We start from the raw sequence: 15,415 nt of genomic DNA on the forward strand, positions 1-15,415 counted from the left end.
ACAGTGGTAGGCCTGATCACCGACAACGACGAGACAGCCTATAGGGAGGAGGTCAGAGACCTGGCCAAGTGTTGCCAGAATAACAACTTATCCCTCAACGTAACCAAGACTAAGGAGATGATTGTGGACTACAGGAAAAGGAGAACCGAGCACAGCCCATTCTCATCGACGGAGCTGTAGTGGAGCAGGTTGAGAGCTTCACGTTCCTTGGTGTCCACATCCCCAACAAACTAGAATGGTCCAAACACACCGACAGTCGTGAAGAGGGCACGACAAAGCCTGTTCCCCCTCAGGAAACTAAAAATATTTGGCATGGGTCCTGAGATCATCAAAAGGTTCTACAGCTTCAACATCGAGAGCATCCTGACTGGTTGCATCACAGCCTGGTACGGTAATTGCTCGGCCTCTGACCGCAAGGCACTACAGAGGGTAGTGCGTACGGCCCAGTACATCACTGGGGCTAAGTTGCCGTCCATCCAGGACCTCTACACCAGGCAGTGTCAGAGTGTGCCCCCCCCACCCCTCTTTTTTACGCTGCTGCTACTCTCTGTTTATCATATATGCATAGTCACTTTAACTATACATTCATGTACATACTACCTCAATTGGGCCGACCAACCAATGCTCCCACACATTGACCTACCGGGCTATCTGCATTGTGTCCCGCCCACCACCCACCAACCCCTCTTTTACGCTACTGCTACTCTCTATTCATCATATATGCATAGTCACTTTAACCATATCTACATGTACATACTACCTCAATCAGCCTGACTAACCGGTGTCTGTATGTAGCCTCGCTACTATATATAGCCTGTCTTTTTACTGTTGTTTTATTTCTTTACCTACCTATTGTTCACCTAATACCTTTTTTGCACTATTGGTTTGAGCCTGTAAGTAAACATTTCACTGTAAGGTCTAAAGTCATGGCCAAAAGTTTTGAGAATGACACAAAAATTAATTTTCACAAAGTCTGCTGCCTCAGTTTGTATGATGGCAATTTGCATATACTCCAGAATGTTATGAAGAGTGATCAGATGAATTGCAATTAATTGCAAAGTCCCTCTTTGCCATGCAAATTAACTGAATCCCCCCCAGAAAATGTCCACTGCATTTCAGCACTGCCACAAAAGGACCAGCTGACATCATGTCAGTGATTCTCTCGTTAACACAGGTGTGAGTGTTTACGAGGACAAGGCTGGAGATTACTCTGTCATGATGATTGAGTTCAAATAACAGACTGGAAGCTTCAAAAGGAGGGTGGGGCATGAAATCATAGTTGTTCCTCTGTCAACCATGGTTACCTGCAAGGAAACACGTGCCGTCATCATTGCTTTGCACAAAAAGGGCTTCACAGGCAAGGATATTGCTGCCAGTAAGATTGCACCTAAATCAACCATTTATCGGAGCATCAGGAACTTTTAGGAGAGCGGTTCAATTGTTGTAAAGAAAGTACATCAAGCGCCAGGACTGTCTCCTAAAGTTGATTCTGCGGGATCGGGGCACCACCAGTACAGAGCTTGCTCAGGAATGGCAGCAGGTAGGTGTGAGTGCATCTGCACGCACAGTGAGGCGAAGACTTTTGGAGGATGGCCTGGTGTCAAGAAGGGCAGCAAAGAAGCCACTTCTCTCCAGGAAAAACATCAGGGACACACTGATATTCTGCAAAAGGTACAGGGATTGGACTGCTGAGGACTGGGGTAAAGTAATTTTCCCTGATGAATCCCCCTTTCTGATTGTTTGGGGCATCCGGAAAAAAGCTTGTCCGGAGAAGTCAAGATGAGCGCTACCATCAGTCCTGTGTCATGCCAACAGTAAAGCATCCTGAGACCATTCATGTGTGGGGTTGCTTCTCAGCCATGGGAGTGGGCTCACTCACAATTTTGCCTAAGAACACAGCCATGAATAAGGAACGGTACCAACACATCCTCCGAGAGCAACTACTCCCAACCATCCAGGAACCGTTTGGTGACGAACAATGCCTTTTCCAGCATGATGGAGCACGTTGCCATAAGGCAAAAGTGATAACTAAGTGGCTCGGGAAACAAAACATCGATATTTTGGGTCCATGGCCAGGAAACTCCCCTGACCTTAATCCCATTGAGAACTTGTGGTCAATCCTCAAGAGGCGGGAGGACAAACAAAACCCCACAAATTCTGACAAACTCCAAGCATTGATTATGCAAGAATGAGCTGCCATCAGTCAGGATGTGGCCCAGAAGTTAATTGACAGTATGCCAGGGTGGATTGCAGAGGTCTTGAAAAAGAAGGGTCAATACTGCAAATGTAACAGTGTAGGTTCCGTCCCTCTCTTCATTCCAACCTGGTCTCGAACCAGGGACCCTTGCACACATCAACAACTGACACCCACGAAGCATCGTTACCCATCGCGCCACAAAAGCCGCGGCCCTTGCAACACAAGGGGAACAACCACTTCAGGTCTCAGAGCGAGTGACATCACTGATTGAAACGCGAATAGCGCGCACCACCGCTAACTAACTAGCCATTTCACATCGGTTACACAAATACTGACTCTTTGCATCAACTTCATGTAATTGTCAATAAAAGCCTTTGACACTTATGAAATGCTTGTACTTATACTTCAGTATTCCATAGTAACATCTGACAAAAATATCTAAAGACACTGAAGTAGCAAACTTTGTGGAAATTAATATTTGTGTCATTCTCAAAACTTTTGGTCACGACTGTACACCTGTTGTATTCGGCGCACGTGACAAATAAACTTTGATTTGATTTGACAGGACACTAGTCTATCGCCGGTTTCTATAGCGTGAGGCAGTTTTATACACTCCCTGGAGAGGACACTAGTCTATCGCAGGCCCATTCCCCCAATCTATCCACTTTTAATGCTGAGTGCCAAGCGAAGTCTTGGTATGACATGGCCGGGGGATCGATCTCCCAATCTCAGGGCGGATGCTCTAATCACAAGGCCACTGAGTTGGTCCTGCTTCAACAGTATAATATAATAATAATAGGCTTTGTAATATGCTGTGATGTATTATACTATTCTTGTAGCACCAGGAAGTGAACGAGGTTGGAGCTGTTGAACTAATGGTTCCATTATCCAACACGTTTCAGTCCTGCTGTCTTAAATCAAACTTACACTACAGCCACAGCTTGGCTTCTGGTAATAACCTGCATCAACCCACTTAGCATCTAACATATAGAAGATTTATATCAGCTATTAGAATACATCGATGCCATTAAAACATTCAAAAATTGTAAAGATTGAAAGACTGTCTTTTTTATTTGTTTTATTTGTTCACGTACCTCTTAGCCTCTGTCTCAACTCTCTGTCTCTGTCTCTGTCTGTACTGTCTGTCTCTGTTTGTACTGTCTGTCTCTGTCTCTGTTTCAAATCTCTGTCTCAACTCTCTCTCTGTCTCAGCTCTCTGTTTCTGTCTCAACTCTCTGTTTCTGTCTCAACTCTCTCTCTGTCTCAACTCTCTGTCTCTGTCTCAACTCTCTCTCTGTCTGAACTCTCTTTCTCTGTCTCAACTCTCTGTCTCAACTCTCTGTCTCTGTCTCAACTCTCTGTCTCAACTCTCTCTCTGTCTCAACTCTCTTTCTCTGTCTCTGTCTCAACTCTCTGTCTCTGTCTCTGTGTCAACTCTCTGTCTCAACTCTCTTTCTCTGTCTCTGTCTCAACTCTCTGTCTTTGTCTCTGTCTCTCTCTTTCTCTCTCTCTCTCTCTCTCTCTCTCTCTCTGTGTGTCCCAGTCCCTGTCTCTCTCTCTTTGTTTTTGTCTCTCTCTCTGCCCCCCCCCTCTCTCTCTATTTCTCTCTTGTCTCAAGTGTTCAGTGTCACAACTGTGAATTCACACTGTAGGGCTTCATGTACCATTCTCATCTCCTGTCATACACACTGTAGGGCTTCATGTACAATTCTCCTCTCCTGTCATACACACTGTAGGGCTTCATGTACCATTCTCCTCTCCTGTCATACACACTGTAGGGCTTCATGTACCATTCTCCTCTCCTGTCATACACACTGTAGGGCTTCATGTACCATTCTCCTCTCCTGTCATACACACTGTAGGGCTTCATGTACCATTCTCCTCTCCTGTCATACACACTGTAGGGCTTCATGTACCATTCTCCTCTCCTGTCATACACACTGTAGGGCTTCATGTACCATTCTCCTCTCATGTCATACACACTGTAGGGCCTCACGTACTATTCTCCTATCCTGTCTTTTCTTTGCTCAAACAACCCTTAAGCATTGTTCTTTGGGTTCATCATTTGGTCGTTTCTTTTCCCCCTGACCGGCACATTTACATTGACATTTTAGTCATTTAGCAGACTCGCTGCTGTAACATCAGCTGTTGTTGTTGAAGGCCTGTTGGTGAGCTGTGGGAGTTTTGATAGCTGTGTGATGGTCTTAAAGGGCTGCTCAGTTGTACTGGTTCCTGTGTTGCCAAAGATACACCAGCCAAGCTGACAGCAACTTCATCATAAAATTTTTTAAAATCATGTATTTAACTAGGCAAGTCAGTTAAGAACAAATTCTTATTTACAATGACGGCCAACCCCAGACGGCGCTGGGCCAATTGTGCACCACCCTACGGGACTCCCAGGCACGGCCAGATGTGATACAGCCTGGAGTCAAACCAGGGACTGTAGTGACGCTTCATGCACTGAGATGCAGTGCCTTAGACCACTGCGCTACTCTAGAGCCTGAGTGGTGCAGTGTTAGACCATGAGGACATGTTCATGTACCGACACATGTTACATGTAACACGTGTTGTTATTCATGTCACAGATACACCAGCCAGCTCACTGCGATGCCATCAAATAAAATACAGTTGTATTTGTCACATGCTTTGTAAACAACAGGTGTAGACTTGCAGTGAAATTATGACTTATGGGCCCTTTCCAGCAATGCAGAGAGAAAAAAAGAGAAACGGGCCTCCTGAGTGGTGAAGCGGTCTTAGGCACTGCATTTCAGTGGTCTGAGGCACTGCATTTCAGTGGTCTGAGGCACTGCATTTCAGTGGCCTGAGGCACTGCATCGCAGCGGTCTGACGTGCCACTACAGCCTCGGTTCAATCCCAGGCTGTGTCACAGCTGGCCATGACCGGTAGCCCCATAGGGCGGCGCACAATTGGCCCAGCATCGTCCGGGTCAAGGGAGGGTTTGGCTGGAGTGATTTCCTTGACTCATCGTGCTCTAGCGACTCCTTGTGGCCGGAGCCTGCAAGCTGACTTCTATCGTCAGTTGAGCGGTTTTCCCTCTGACACGTTGGTGCGGCTGGCTTCTGGGTTAAGCGAGCAGTGTGGTAAGATGCAGTGCGGCTTGGCAGGGTCATGTTTGGGAGGACGCATGACTTGACTTTCGCTTCTCCCGAGCCAGGCGAGTTGTAGCAATTAGACAACACAATTAATAACACAATGACTAAATACACAATGTCTAACGATAACTTGGCTATATACTCAGGGTACCAGTACTGAGTTGATGTGCAGGGGTACGAGGTAATTGAGGTAGATATGCACATATAGGTAGGGATAAAGTAACTAGGCAACGGGATAGATAATAACAGCAGTAGTGAATGTTATGAGTCTAAAGAGTTAGTGCAAAACGGTCAATACAAATAGTTCCGGTAGCTATTGGTTAACTATTTAGCAGTCTTATGGCTTGGGGGTAGAAGCTGTTTAGGGTCCTGTTGTCATCTGTGGATCTGTTGGGGCGGTATGCGAATTTGAGTGGGTCCAGGGTATCTGGGACGATGGTGTTGATGTGAGCCAATACCAGCCTTTCAAAGCATTTCATGACTACAGATGTGAGTGCTATGAGGCGATAGTCATTTAGAAAGGTTACCTTGCTGTTCTTGGGCCCAGGGACAATGGTGGTCTGCAGGTATTACAGATGGGGTCAGGGAGAGGTTGAAATGTTAGGAAAGACACTTTCCAGCTGCTCTGAATACGCGTCTTGGTAATCTGTTTGGCCCCACGGCCTTGTGAATGTTAACTTGTTTAAAGGTCTTGCTCACATCGGCTATGGAGAGCGAGATCACACAGTCGTCTGGGAACAGCTGGCGCACTCATGCATGGTTCAGTGTTGCTTGCCTCGAAGCGAGCATAGAAGGAATTTAGATTGTCTGGTAGGCTCGCTTTCCCTTTGTAATCCATGATAGTTTGCAAGCCCTGCCACATCCGACAAGCGTCAGAGCCGGCGTAGTAGGATTCGATCTTAGTCCTGTATTGACGTTTTGATTGTTTGATGGCTAATCGGAGGTCATAGCGGGATATGTTATAAACCTCCAGATTAATGTCCTGCGACAGCCCTAGCCTTTAGCTCAGTGCGGACGTTGCCTGTAATCCATGGTTTCTGGATGGTATACGTACGTACAGTGAGTGAAAAAAGTATTTGATCCCCTGCTGATTTTGTACGTTTGCCCACTGACAAAGAAAGGATCAGTCTATAATTTTAATGGTAGGTTAATTTGAACAGTGAGAGACAGAATAACAACAACAAAAAATCAAGAAAAACGCATGTCAAAAATGTTATAAATTGATTTGCATTTTAATGAGGGAAATAAGCATTTGACCCCCTCTCAATCAGAAAGATTTCTGGCTCCCAGGTGTCTTTTATACAGGTAACGAGCTGAGATTAGGAGCACACTCTTAACCCACCCGTTGTCCTCCTATTATGCCTACTCCCCGTGTCCCCCCCTGGGTCACCCTGTCCCGTCTTGGCTAAACACCTAGTGGGCACAAGTGTGACAGTATGCGTGTGAACAGCCTTTGCAGATGTATTTCTTACACCTGCAGCACACGGTGTGTGTCTTGGCGTCCTTCTTGGGTGGGCAGAGCTGAAACTTCTTCCTCTTACTTGCCCCTAGCGGGGCGGCGGGTTGTCAGCGGCGGCCGGGCAAGTGGCGTGCTCCCGGGCTTGTGGATGAGCCGTGGCAGTAGCACTCTGTAGGACTTTGACAAGTGCGGACGCCGCTTCGGTACGGGGGAGACGCTGCCTTCTTTGGATCAATGGCTTCACAAGGGCCTTTCCCAGCTGCTCCAGGAACACCCTCCTCTTGTTCCGCTTCCGAGGCATCCATTCGGGCTTGATCTCTTGCCATATGACAAAGGCGTTGTAGGAGGATACGTCGAGTATGTTGTGGAAGATGACCAGGGGCCAGCGGGCAGTCATCCGTCTGCAGCTGTAGGTTCCGACCACCTTGTCTAGGTTGTCCACGCCGCCCTTGTTGCAGTTGTAGTCTAGGATGAGGGCCGGCTTCCTGTCGCGGCGATCGCTAACGTCGGTCTCTGTGTGCAGCATGCTCAGAAGTAGCATGTTCTTATTCTCTTTACCAGGTAGGACACTAGTGGCGGTGGGCGTGAAGGCGAACCTCGAGGACAAGACTTATCTGCCCTTTGACTGGAGCAGCGTGGGAGGGAGCTCGGGCTTGTTCTTTCGCACCGTGCCGACCATGGTGAGGTTCCTCTCAAGGAGCCGCTGTCCGAGTTTGTAGGAGGTGAAGAAATTGTCACAGGTGACATTGTGACCACTGCGCAGTCCCTTTGTCAGATCGAGGACGACTCGCGCGCCCTTGTTCTTCTCGGGGCCTCCGCTGGCCGCCTTACCGGTGTAGACTTGCATCTTCCAAGCGTAGCTGGACCTGGCGTCGCAGGCCACCCACGACTTGATGCCGTATTTGGCTGGCTTGCTGGGAATGTACTGTCGGAAAGGACAGCGTCCTTTTTGGAGAGGGAGAAGAGATTAGCAACGTCATTACTGGCTCTTCATTGGGGCGCATGGCGTTTATGTTAACCGCCGCCTCCACTGCTACTACTGCTACTGCTGCTACTACTGCTGCTGCTGCTGCTGCTGCTGCTGCTGCTACTACTGCCTCTCTACACACACATACACAGATACATAGACAGTAACTCTGAACGGGACAAGTTGTTCGTCCACCGTCAAGTCAGGCCCTGGGTTGTAGAGGGCCGGCAGCCGCTCCTCCCACAGGTTCCAGACCTCTCTTATGGCCGCGAGTCTGTCGGTGGCGAGTCTCGCGGGTCTCGACTGGCGGTCGTCGAATCGCAGCAGCCTCGAGTACTTGTGAAAGACCTTGAGCGGCATGGTGGGGCGGGACACGGTCCTGCCGCTCTCCGCGTCACACAGGCTGGCCGCGGCCTCACCTCGGGACCTGTAGACACCCGCTAGGATTAGCAGCCCTATGTAGGCACGCAGGTCGGTGGAGTCCATGGCTCGCCAGCCGTCACCATATTTTCTCACCCCCTGCAGATTTGTCATGTCCACAATTATCCTTTCTATCGCTGGTGTGACAAACAGCTGGAAGGTGGACGCGATGTCGAGCGCGTGTGACACGGCGTAGGCCATGGGGCCCGGCGTCACGGCGGGGCCAGGGTGGCAGATCGGCCAGGGCCGGTCTCGGCTGCTGCGATAGGCCACGGAGGACCATTTGATTTTGCCGTTTTTTGACAGCAACGTCTCTCGCTCGACCTCTCTCCCTCTCTCTATTCCTCTCGCTCGCTCTGTCGCTCGCTCTATTTCCAGCTTGCCCCCTCTCCCTCTCTCTATTCCTCTCGCTCCCTCTGTCGCTCGCTCTATTTCCAGCTCGCCCTCTCTCACTCTCTCTATTCCTCTCCCTGGCTCTGTTTCCCTCTCACCCTCTCTCACTCTCTCTATTCCTCTCCCTGGCTCTGTTTCTCGCTCGACCTCTCTCTATTCCTCTCGCTCGATCTTTTTGCGCCGTCTTCATCTTCCGAAACCTCCTCCTCCTCTTCCGAGTCACACGACTCTTCTTCCTGGTCCACACTGGAGAATATCTGTTCAAGGACCTGCGCCGCGGTGAAACGCACGGTCATGGCGACCCGGGGTCCACTCCTTGGTCTCAAACATATACTATGCCCACATACTCTTGTAGGGGAACAGAGACCACCGCCAACACCGCCACCACAATGACCAGGGCGAGCGCCGCTGACCACATTAGTAGCCTCTCTACACGGCCCGCCGCTCGGCCCCTGTTGCACCACTGTCCACAACTCATAACGCTGCCCCGGGTCACTCTGACCCCACACGGACACAGGGAAACAACTCATAACGCTGCCCCGGGTCACTCTGACCCCGCCAAGACACAGGGAAACAACTCATAATGCTGCCCCGGGTCACTCTGACCCCACACAGACAGAGGGAAACAACTCATAACGCTGCCCCGGGTCACTCTGACCCCGCCAAGACAACAGGAGGGTTATAGAGAGTGCTCCTAATCTCAGCTTGTTACCTGTATAAAAGACACCTGTCTACAGAATCAGATTCCAAACTCTCCACCGTGGCCAAGACCAAAGAGCTCTCCAAGGATGTCAGGGACAAGATTGTAGACCTACACAAGGCTGGAATGGGCTACAAGACCATCGCCATCAGCTTGGTGAGAAGGTGACAACAGTTGGTGCGATTATTCTCAAATTGACAGTTCTTTTGTATTTCTTCAATCTCCCTCGGCCTGGGGCTCCATGCAAGATCTCACCTTGTGGAGTTGCAATGATCATGAGAACGGTGAGCAATCAGCCCAGAACTACACGGGAGGATCTTGTCAATGATTTCAAGGCAGCTGGGACCATAGTCACCAAGAAAACAATTGGTAACACACTACGCCGTGAAGGACTGAAATCCTGCAGCGCCCGCAAGGTCCCCCTGCTCAAGAAAGCACATATACATGCCCGTCTGATGTTTGCCAATGAACATCTCAATCATTCAGAGGACAACTGGGTGAAAGTGTTGTGGTCAGATGAAACCAAAATGGAGCTCTTTGGCATCAACTCAACTCGCCGTGTTTGGAGGAGGAGGAATGCTGCCTATGACCCCAAGAACACCATCCCCACTGTCAAACATGGAGGTGGAAACATTATGCTTTGGGGATGTTTTTCTGCTAAGGGACAGGACAACTTCACCGCATCAAAGGGACGATGGACGGGGCCATGTACCGTCAAATCTCAGGTGAGAACCTCCTTCCCTCAGCCAGGGCATTGTAAATGGGTCGTGGATGGGTATTCCAGCATGACAATTACCCAAAACACACGGCCAAGGCAACAATGAGTGGCTCAAGAAGAAGCACATTAAGGTCCTGGAGTGGTCTAGCCAGTCTCCAGACCTTAATCCCATAGAAAATCTGTGGAGGGAGCTGAAGGTTCGAGTTGCCAAACGTCAGCCTTGAAACCTTAATGGCTTGGAGAAGATGTACAAAGACGAGTAGGACAAAATCCCTCCTGAGATGTGTACAAACCTGGTGGCCAACTACAAGAAACATCTGACCTCTATTATTGCCAACAAGGGTTTTGCCATCAAGTACTAAGTCATGTTTTACAGAGGGGTCAAATACTTATTCCCCTCATTAAAATGCAAATCAATTTATAACATTTTTGACATGCGTTTTTCTGGATTGTTTTGTTGTTATTCTGTCTCTCACTGTTCAAATAAACCTACCATTAAAATTATAGACTGATCATTTCTTTGTCAGTGGGCAAACATACAAAATCAGCAGGGGATCAAATACTTTTTTCCCTCACTGTACGTACGTACGGTCACTGTGGGAACGTCGTCATTGACACACTTGACTGATGTGGTAAACTCCTCAATGTTGTCGGATGAATCCTGGACCATATTCCAGTCTGTGCTAGCGGAACAGTCCTGTAGCTTAGCATCCACTTCATCGGACCACTTCCGTATTGAGCTGATACTTCCTGTTTGAGTTTTTGCTTCTAAGCAGGAATCATGAAGATAGAGTTATGGTCAGATTTGCCACATGGAGGGCGTGGGAGAGCTTTGTATACATCACTGTGTGTGGAGTAAAGGTGATATAGAGTTTATTTGCCTCTAGTTGCACAGGTGACATGCTGGTTAAAATGAGGTAAGACAGATTTCAGTTTCCCTGCATTAAAATCACCCGCCACTAGGAGCGCCGCCTCTGGATGTGCATTTTCTTGTTTGCTTATGGCCCTATACAGCTTGTTGAGTCTTAGTGCCGAAATTTGTTTGTGGTGGTAAATAAATAGTATAAGCTATACTAACGCTATACTAACTCAGGCGAGTAGAACCTCAAAACGTTCTTAATATTAGAGATTGCGCACCTCCCCCTTAACCTTACCCGAAGCTGCATATTATCCATGTCCTTATTCAGACATGACCCTGAGAAATCTAGGATATTACAGTTCTTCAGGTCCCGTTGATAGGATAGTCTCAAACGGAGCTCATCCAGTTTATTTTCTAGTGATTTTACATTCACCAATAGATTGGAGAGTAGAGGCAATTTATTTAATCGCCGACATAGTCTTGTCAAGGAGCCCACTCGTTTGCCTCTCTTGCGCTGTCGCTTTTGATTCCTTGGGATTAGGGCTTGGTCCAGAATGAGTGGTACATCCACAGCTGCCGACTCGTTGAAGTAGAAATCTTCATCCAAATCGAGGTTAGTCATCGCTGTTCTGATGTCCAGAAGCTGTGGCTTAAATATTATGTACAAAAAAAGAGTTAAAAATCAGCATAAAAAAAACCCCACAAAATATCAGAATTGGTCAGGAGCCTGTAAAATGGCAGCTACCCACCGCAGCGCCATCTTCAACCATGAGGACCGCTTCATCTAACATGTCACACGTGTTCTGTTTTCTTCCTGTCTTGACTGAGATACACCAGCCGGCTCCACAGTGATGACATCCTGAATGTACGTACTGCTTCATCTAACATGTAACATTTAACACGTGCATCTTCCTGTGTTGTCACAGATACACCAGCCAGCCTCATAGTGACGGCATCATGCTAGACCACGAGGACAGTTTCTGGTGTCAGGCCCTGGAAGACTTGGAGACCTGTGGACAGTCTGAGCTGCTCAGAGAGATAGAGGTATTACTACAGTAACTGACCTGGGTCAATTAAGACAATCAACTGTCTCTGAAACTTTAAAAACGGAGGAATCTGCCACACACCTCACAAGGAAGATAAGAGACTGAACAAAAGTGAAGAAAAGGTCCTGCATACTTAGATCCATGTAAATTCCAAAGGGAAAAGTTTCTCTGTGTACCAATAAGACCAAAGAGCAGAATTTGACAGTACAGGAAGTTGCAGGAATACAGTGGCACACATACTGAACATCCAGGTGTCTATTTGTTATTCCACTCCTGCTGCTGGTGTCCTGTTGTGTTGGGCCTAGCATGGTCACAGTAACATAGAGACATTCTTGGAAAGACTGCATACTAACAAACAATGTATGCTAGTTCTGTCCTTGAACTGTTCTTGTCTATTGATGTTCTGTATTATGTCATGTTTCATGTTTTGTGTGGACCCCAGGAAGAGTAGCTGCTGCTTTTGCAACAGCTAATGGGGATCCTAATAAAATGCCAAAATACCACAGGAACTATTTAAGCAATAAGGCCCAAGGGTTTGGTATATGGCCAATATTCCACGGCTAAGGGCTTTTCTTATGCGCAACGCGTACTGTCTGGATACAGCCCTTAGCCGTGTTATATTGGCCATATACCACAAACTCCCAAGGTGCGTTATTGCTATTATAAACTGGTTACCAATGCTTTGTCGTACCCGTGGTATACAATCTGATATACCATGTCTGTCAGCCAATCAGCATTCAGGGCTCGACCACCCAGTTTATTATAAAAAATATAGCCTAGATCTGTTTCTGTACCTATATTAGGATGTCAATAAAAAGACAGGTGGACATCGACAATTTTTAGTTTCTGCTCGCATTTTCAGACCCCAGCTGGAAACTGCTTTGGTCGTTACAGCAGTATAATGTTATTCCAGCATGTTAGTCTACAGTTTCCAGTATAATGTTATTCCAGCATGTTAGTCTACAGTTCCCAGTATAATGTTATTCCAGCATGTTAGTCTACAGTTCTCATTTTAATGTTATTCCAGCATGTTAATCTACAGTTCCCAGTATAATGTTATTCCAGCATGTTAGTCTACAGTTTCCAGTATAATGTTATTCCAGCATGTTAGTCTACAGTTCCCAGTATAATGTTATTCCAGCATGTTAGTCTACAGTTCCCAGTATAATGTTATTCCAGCATGTTAGTCTACAGTTTCCAGTATAATGTTATTCCAGCATGTTAGTCTACAGTTCCCAGTATAATGTTATTCCAGCATGTTAGTCTACAGTTCCCAGTATAATGTTATTCCAGCATGTTAGTCTACAGTTTCCAGTATAATGTTATTCCAGCATGTTAGTCTACAGTTCCCAGTATAATGTTATTCCAGCATGTTAGTCTACAGTTTCCAGTATAATGTTATTCCAGCATGTTAGTCTACAGTTTCCAGTATAATGTTATTCCAGCATGTTAGTCTACAGTTTCCAGTATAATGTTATTCTGGCATGTTAGTCTACAGTTCTCAGTATAATGTTATTCCAGCATGTTAGTCTACAGTTCTCACTATAATGTTATTCCAGCATGTTAGTCTACAGTTTCCAGTATAATGTTATTCCAGCATGTTAGTCTACAGTTTCCAGTATAATGTTATTCTGGCATGTTAGTCTACAGTTCCCAGTGGTCCCATACACATGATATATTTACAGACTGGGCATGCGTCCCAAATGACACCCTATTCACTATGTAGTGCACTACTCTTGGCCAGAGACCTATGGACCCTGGTAGTGCCCTAAATTGGCAATAAGGCGTGATTTGTGAAGCATCCTGAGGAAGTTTGTGGAGTCCATTATAAATGTGCTGAAACCCCTCCAGTAGCTGCCTTGCCAGGTACTGGAGTCTCAGTCTGCAGTGTTCTATTTTAATGTCAGTGGAAAACAGAATTTACATGACTTTATTAAGTGTTATAAGACATAGGAGTGGTCAAATGTATTGCTATTTAAGGGGTCCGGGTGTCTTGGCTTTTCTACTCTTCTCTGCTCTACTCTACTCTCCTCTACTGTTCTCTACTCAACTCTGCTCGACTCTACTTTTCTCTACTTTGCTATGCTCTGCTCTATGCTCTACTATTCTCTACTCTACTCTACTCTGCTCTACTCTACTTTGCTATGATTTACAATGTGCTACTCTACTTTACTATGCTCTACTCTACTCTATACTCTACTATACTCTACTGTTCTCTACTCTACTCTGCTCTACTCTCCTCTACTGTTCTCTACTCTACTCTGCTCTACTCTCCTCTACTGTTCTCTACTCTACTCTGCTCTACTCTACTTTGCTCTACTTTGCTATGCTCTGCTCTATGCTCTACTATTCTCTACTCTACTCTGCTCTACTCTACTTTGCTATGATTTACAATGCTCTACTCTACTTTAATATGCTCTACTCTACTCTACTCTACTCTACTCTACTCTACTCTACTCTACTCTACTCTACTCTGCACTCTACTCTACTCTACTCTGTACTCTACTCTACTCTACTCTGTACTCTACTCTACTCTGCACTCTACTCTGTACTCTACTCTGTACTCTACTCTGTACTCTACTCTACGCTGTACTCTACTCTGTACTCTCCTCTGTACTCTACTCTACTCTACTCTACTCTGTACTCTACTCTACTCTGTACTCTACTCTGTACTCTACTCTGTACTCTACTCTGTACTCTACTCTGTACTCTACTCTGCTCTGTACTCTACTCTACTCTACTCTACTCTGTACTCTACTCTACTCTGTACTCTACTCTACTCTACTCTACTCTGTACTCTACTCTACTCTGTACTCTACTCTACTCTGTACTCTACTCTACTCTGTACTCTACTCTGTACTCTACTCTGTACTCTACTCTACAATGTACTCTACTCTACTCTGTACTCTACTCTGTACTCTACTCTCTTCTCTCTACTCTGTACTCTACTCTGTACTCTACTCTACTCTTCTCTGTACTCTACTATGTACTCTACTCTGTACTCTACTCTGCTCTGTACTATACTCTACTCTACTCTGTACTCTACTCTCTTCTCTCTACTCTGTACTCTACTCTGTACTCTACTCTACTCTTCTCTGTACTCTACTATGTACTCTACTCTGCTCTACTCTACTCTACTCTACTATGCTCTACTCTGTACTCTACTATGCTCTACTATGTACTCTACTCTACTCTGCTATGCTCTACTCTGTACTCTACACTACTCTACTCTACTGTACTCTACTATGCTCTACTCTGTACTCTACTGTACTCTACTTTACTCTACTCTGTGCTCTACTATGTACTCTACCTTGTACTCTACTCTACTCTGTACTGTACTATGTACTCTACTCTCTACTCTGAATTCTAATCTCTGCTCTACTCTACTCTACTCTACTCTACTCTGTACTCTACTCTACTCTTCTCTGTACTCTACTCTACTCTGTACTCTACTATGTACTCTACTCTACTATGCTCTACTCTGTACTCTACTCTACTCTGTACTCTACTCTGCTCTACTCTACTCTACTATGCTCTACTCTG

At 46.5% G+C, this 15,415-nt stretch overlaps 1 protein-coding gene across 1 annotated transcript in view; it reads left to right on the forward strand.

Moving 5' to 3' along the window:
- The window catches only part of LOC115151165 (glutamate receptor-interacting protein 2), a 433,702-nt gene that overhangs the window by 398,614 nt on the left and 19,673 nt on the right, over window positions 1-15,415 (forward strand). Inside the window, exon 17 of the mRNA XM_029695177.1 lies at window positions 11,753-11,870. Within this exon, the coding sequence (XP_029551037.1) occupies window positions 11,753-11,870 (118 nt within the window). The remainder of the gene's footprint in view (window positions 1-11,752; window positions 11,871-15,415) is intronic.

This window comes from Salmo trutta, chromosome 16, assembly GCF_901001165.1.
Source record: "Salmo trutta chromosome 16, fSalTru1.1, whole genome shotgun sequence".
NCBI lineage: Eukaryota > Metazoa > Chordata > Actinopteri > Salmoniformes > Salmonidae > Salmo > Salmo trutta.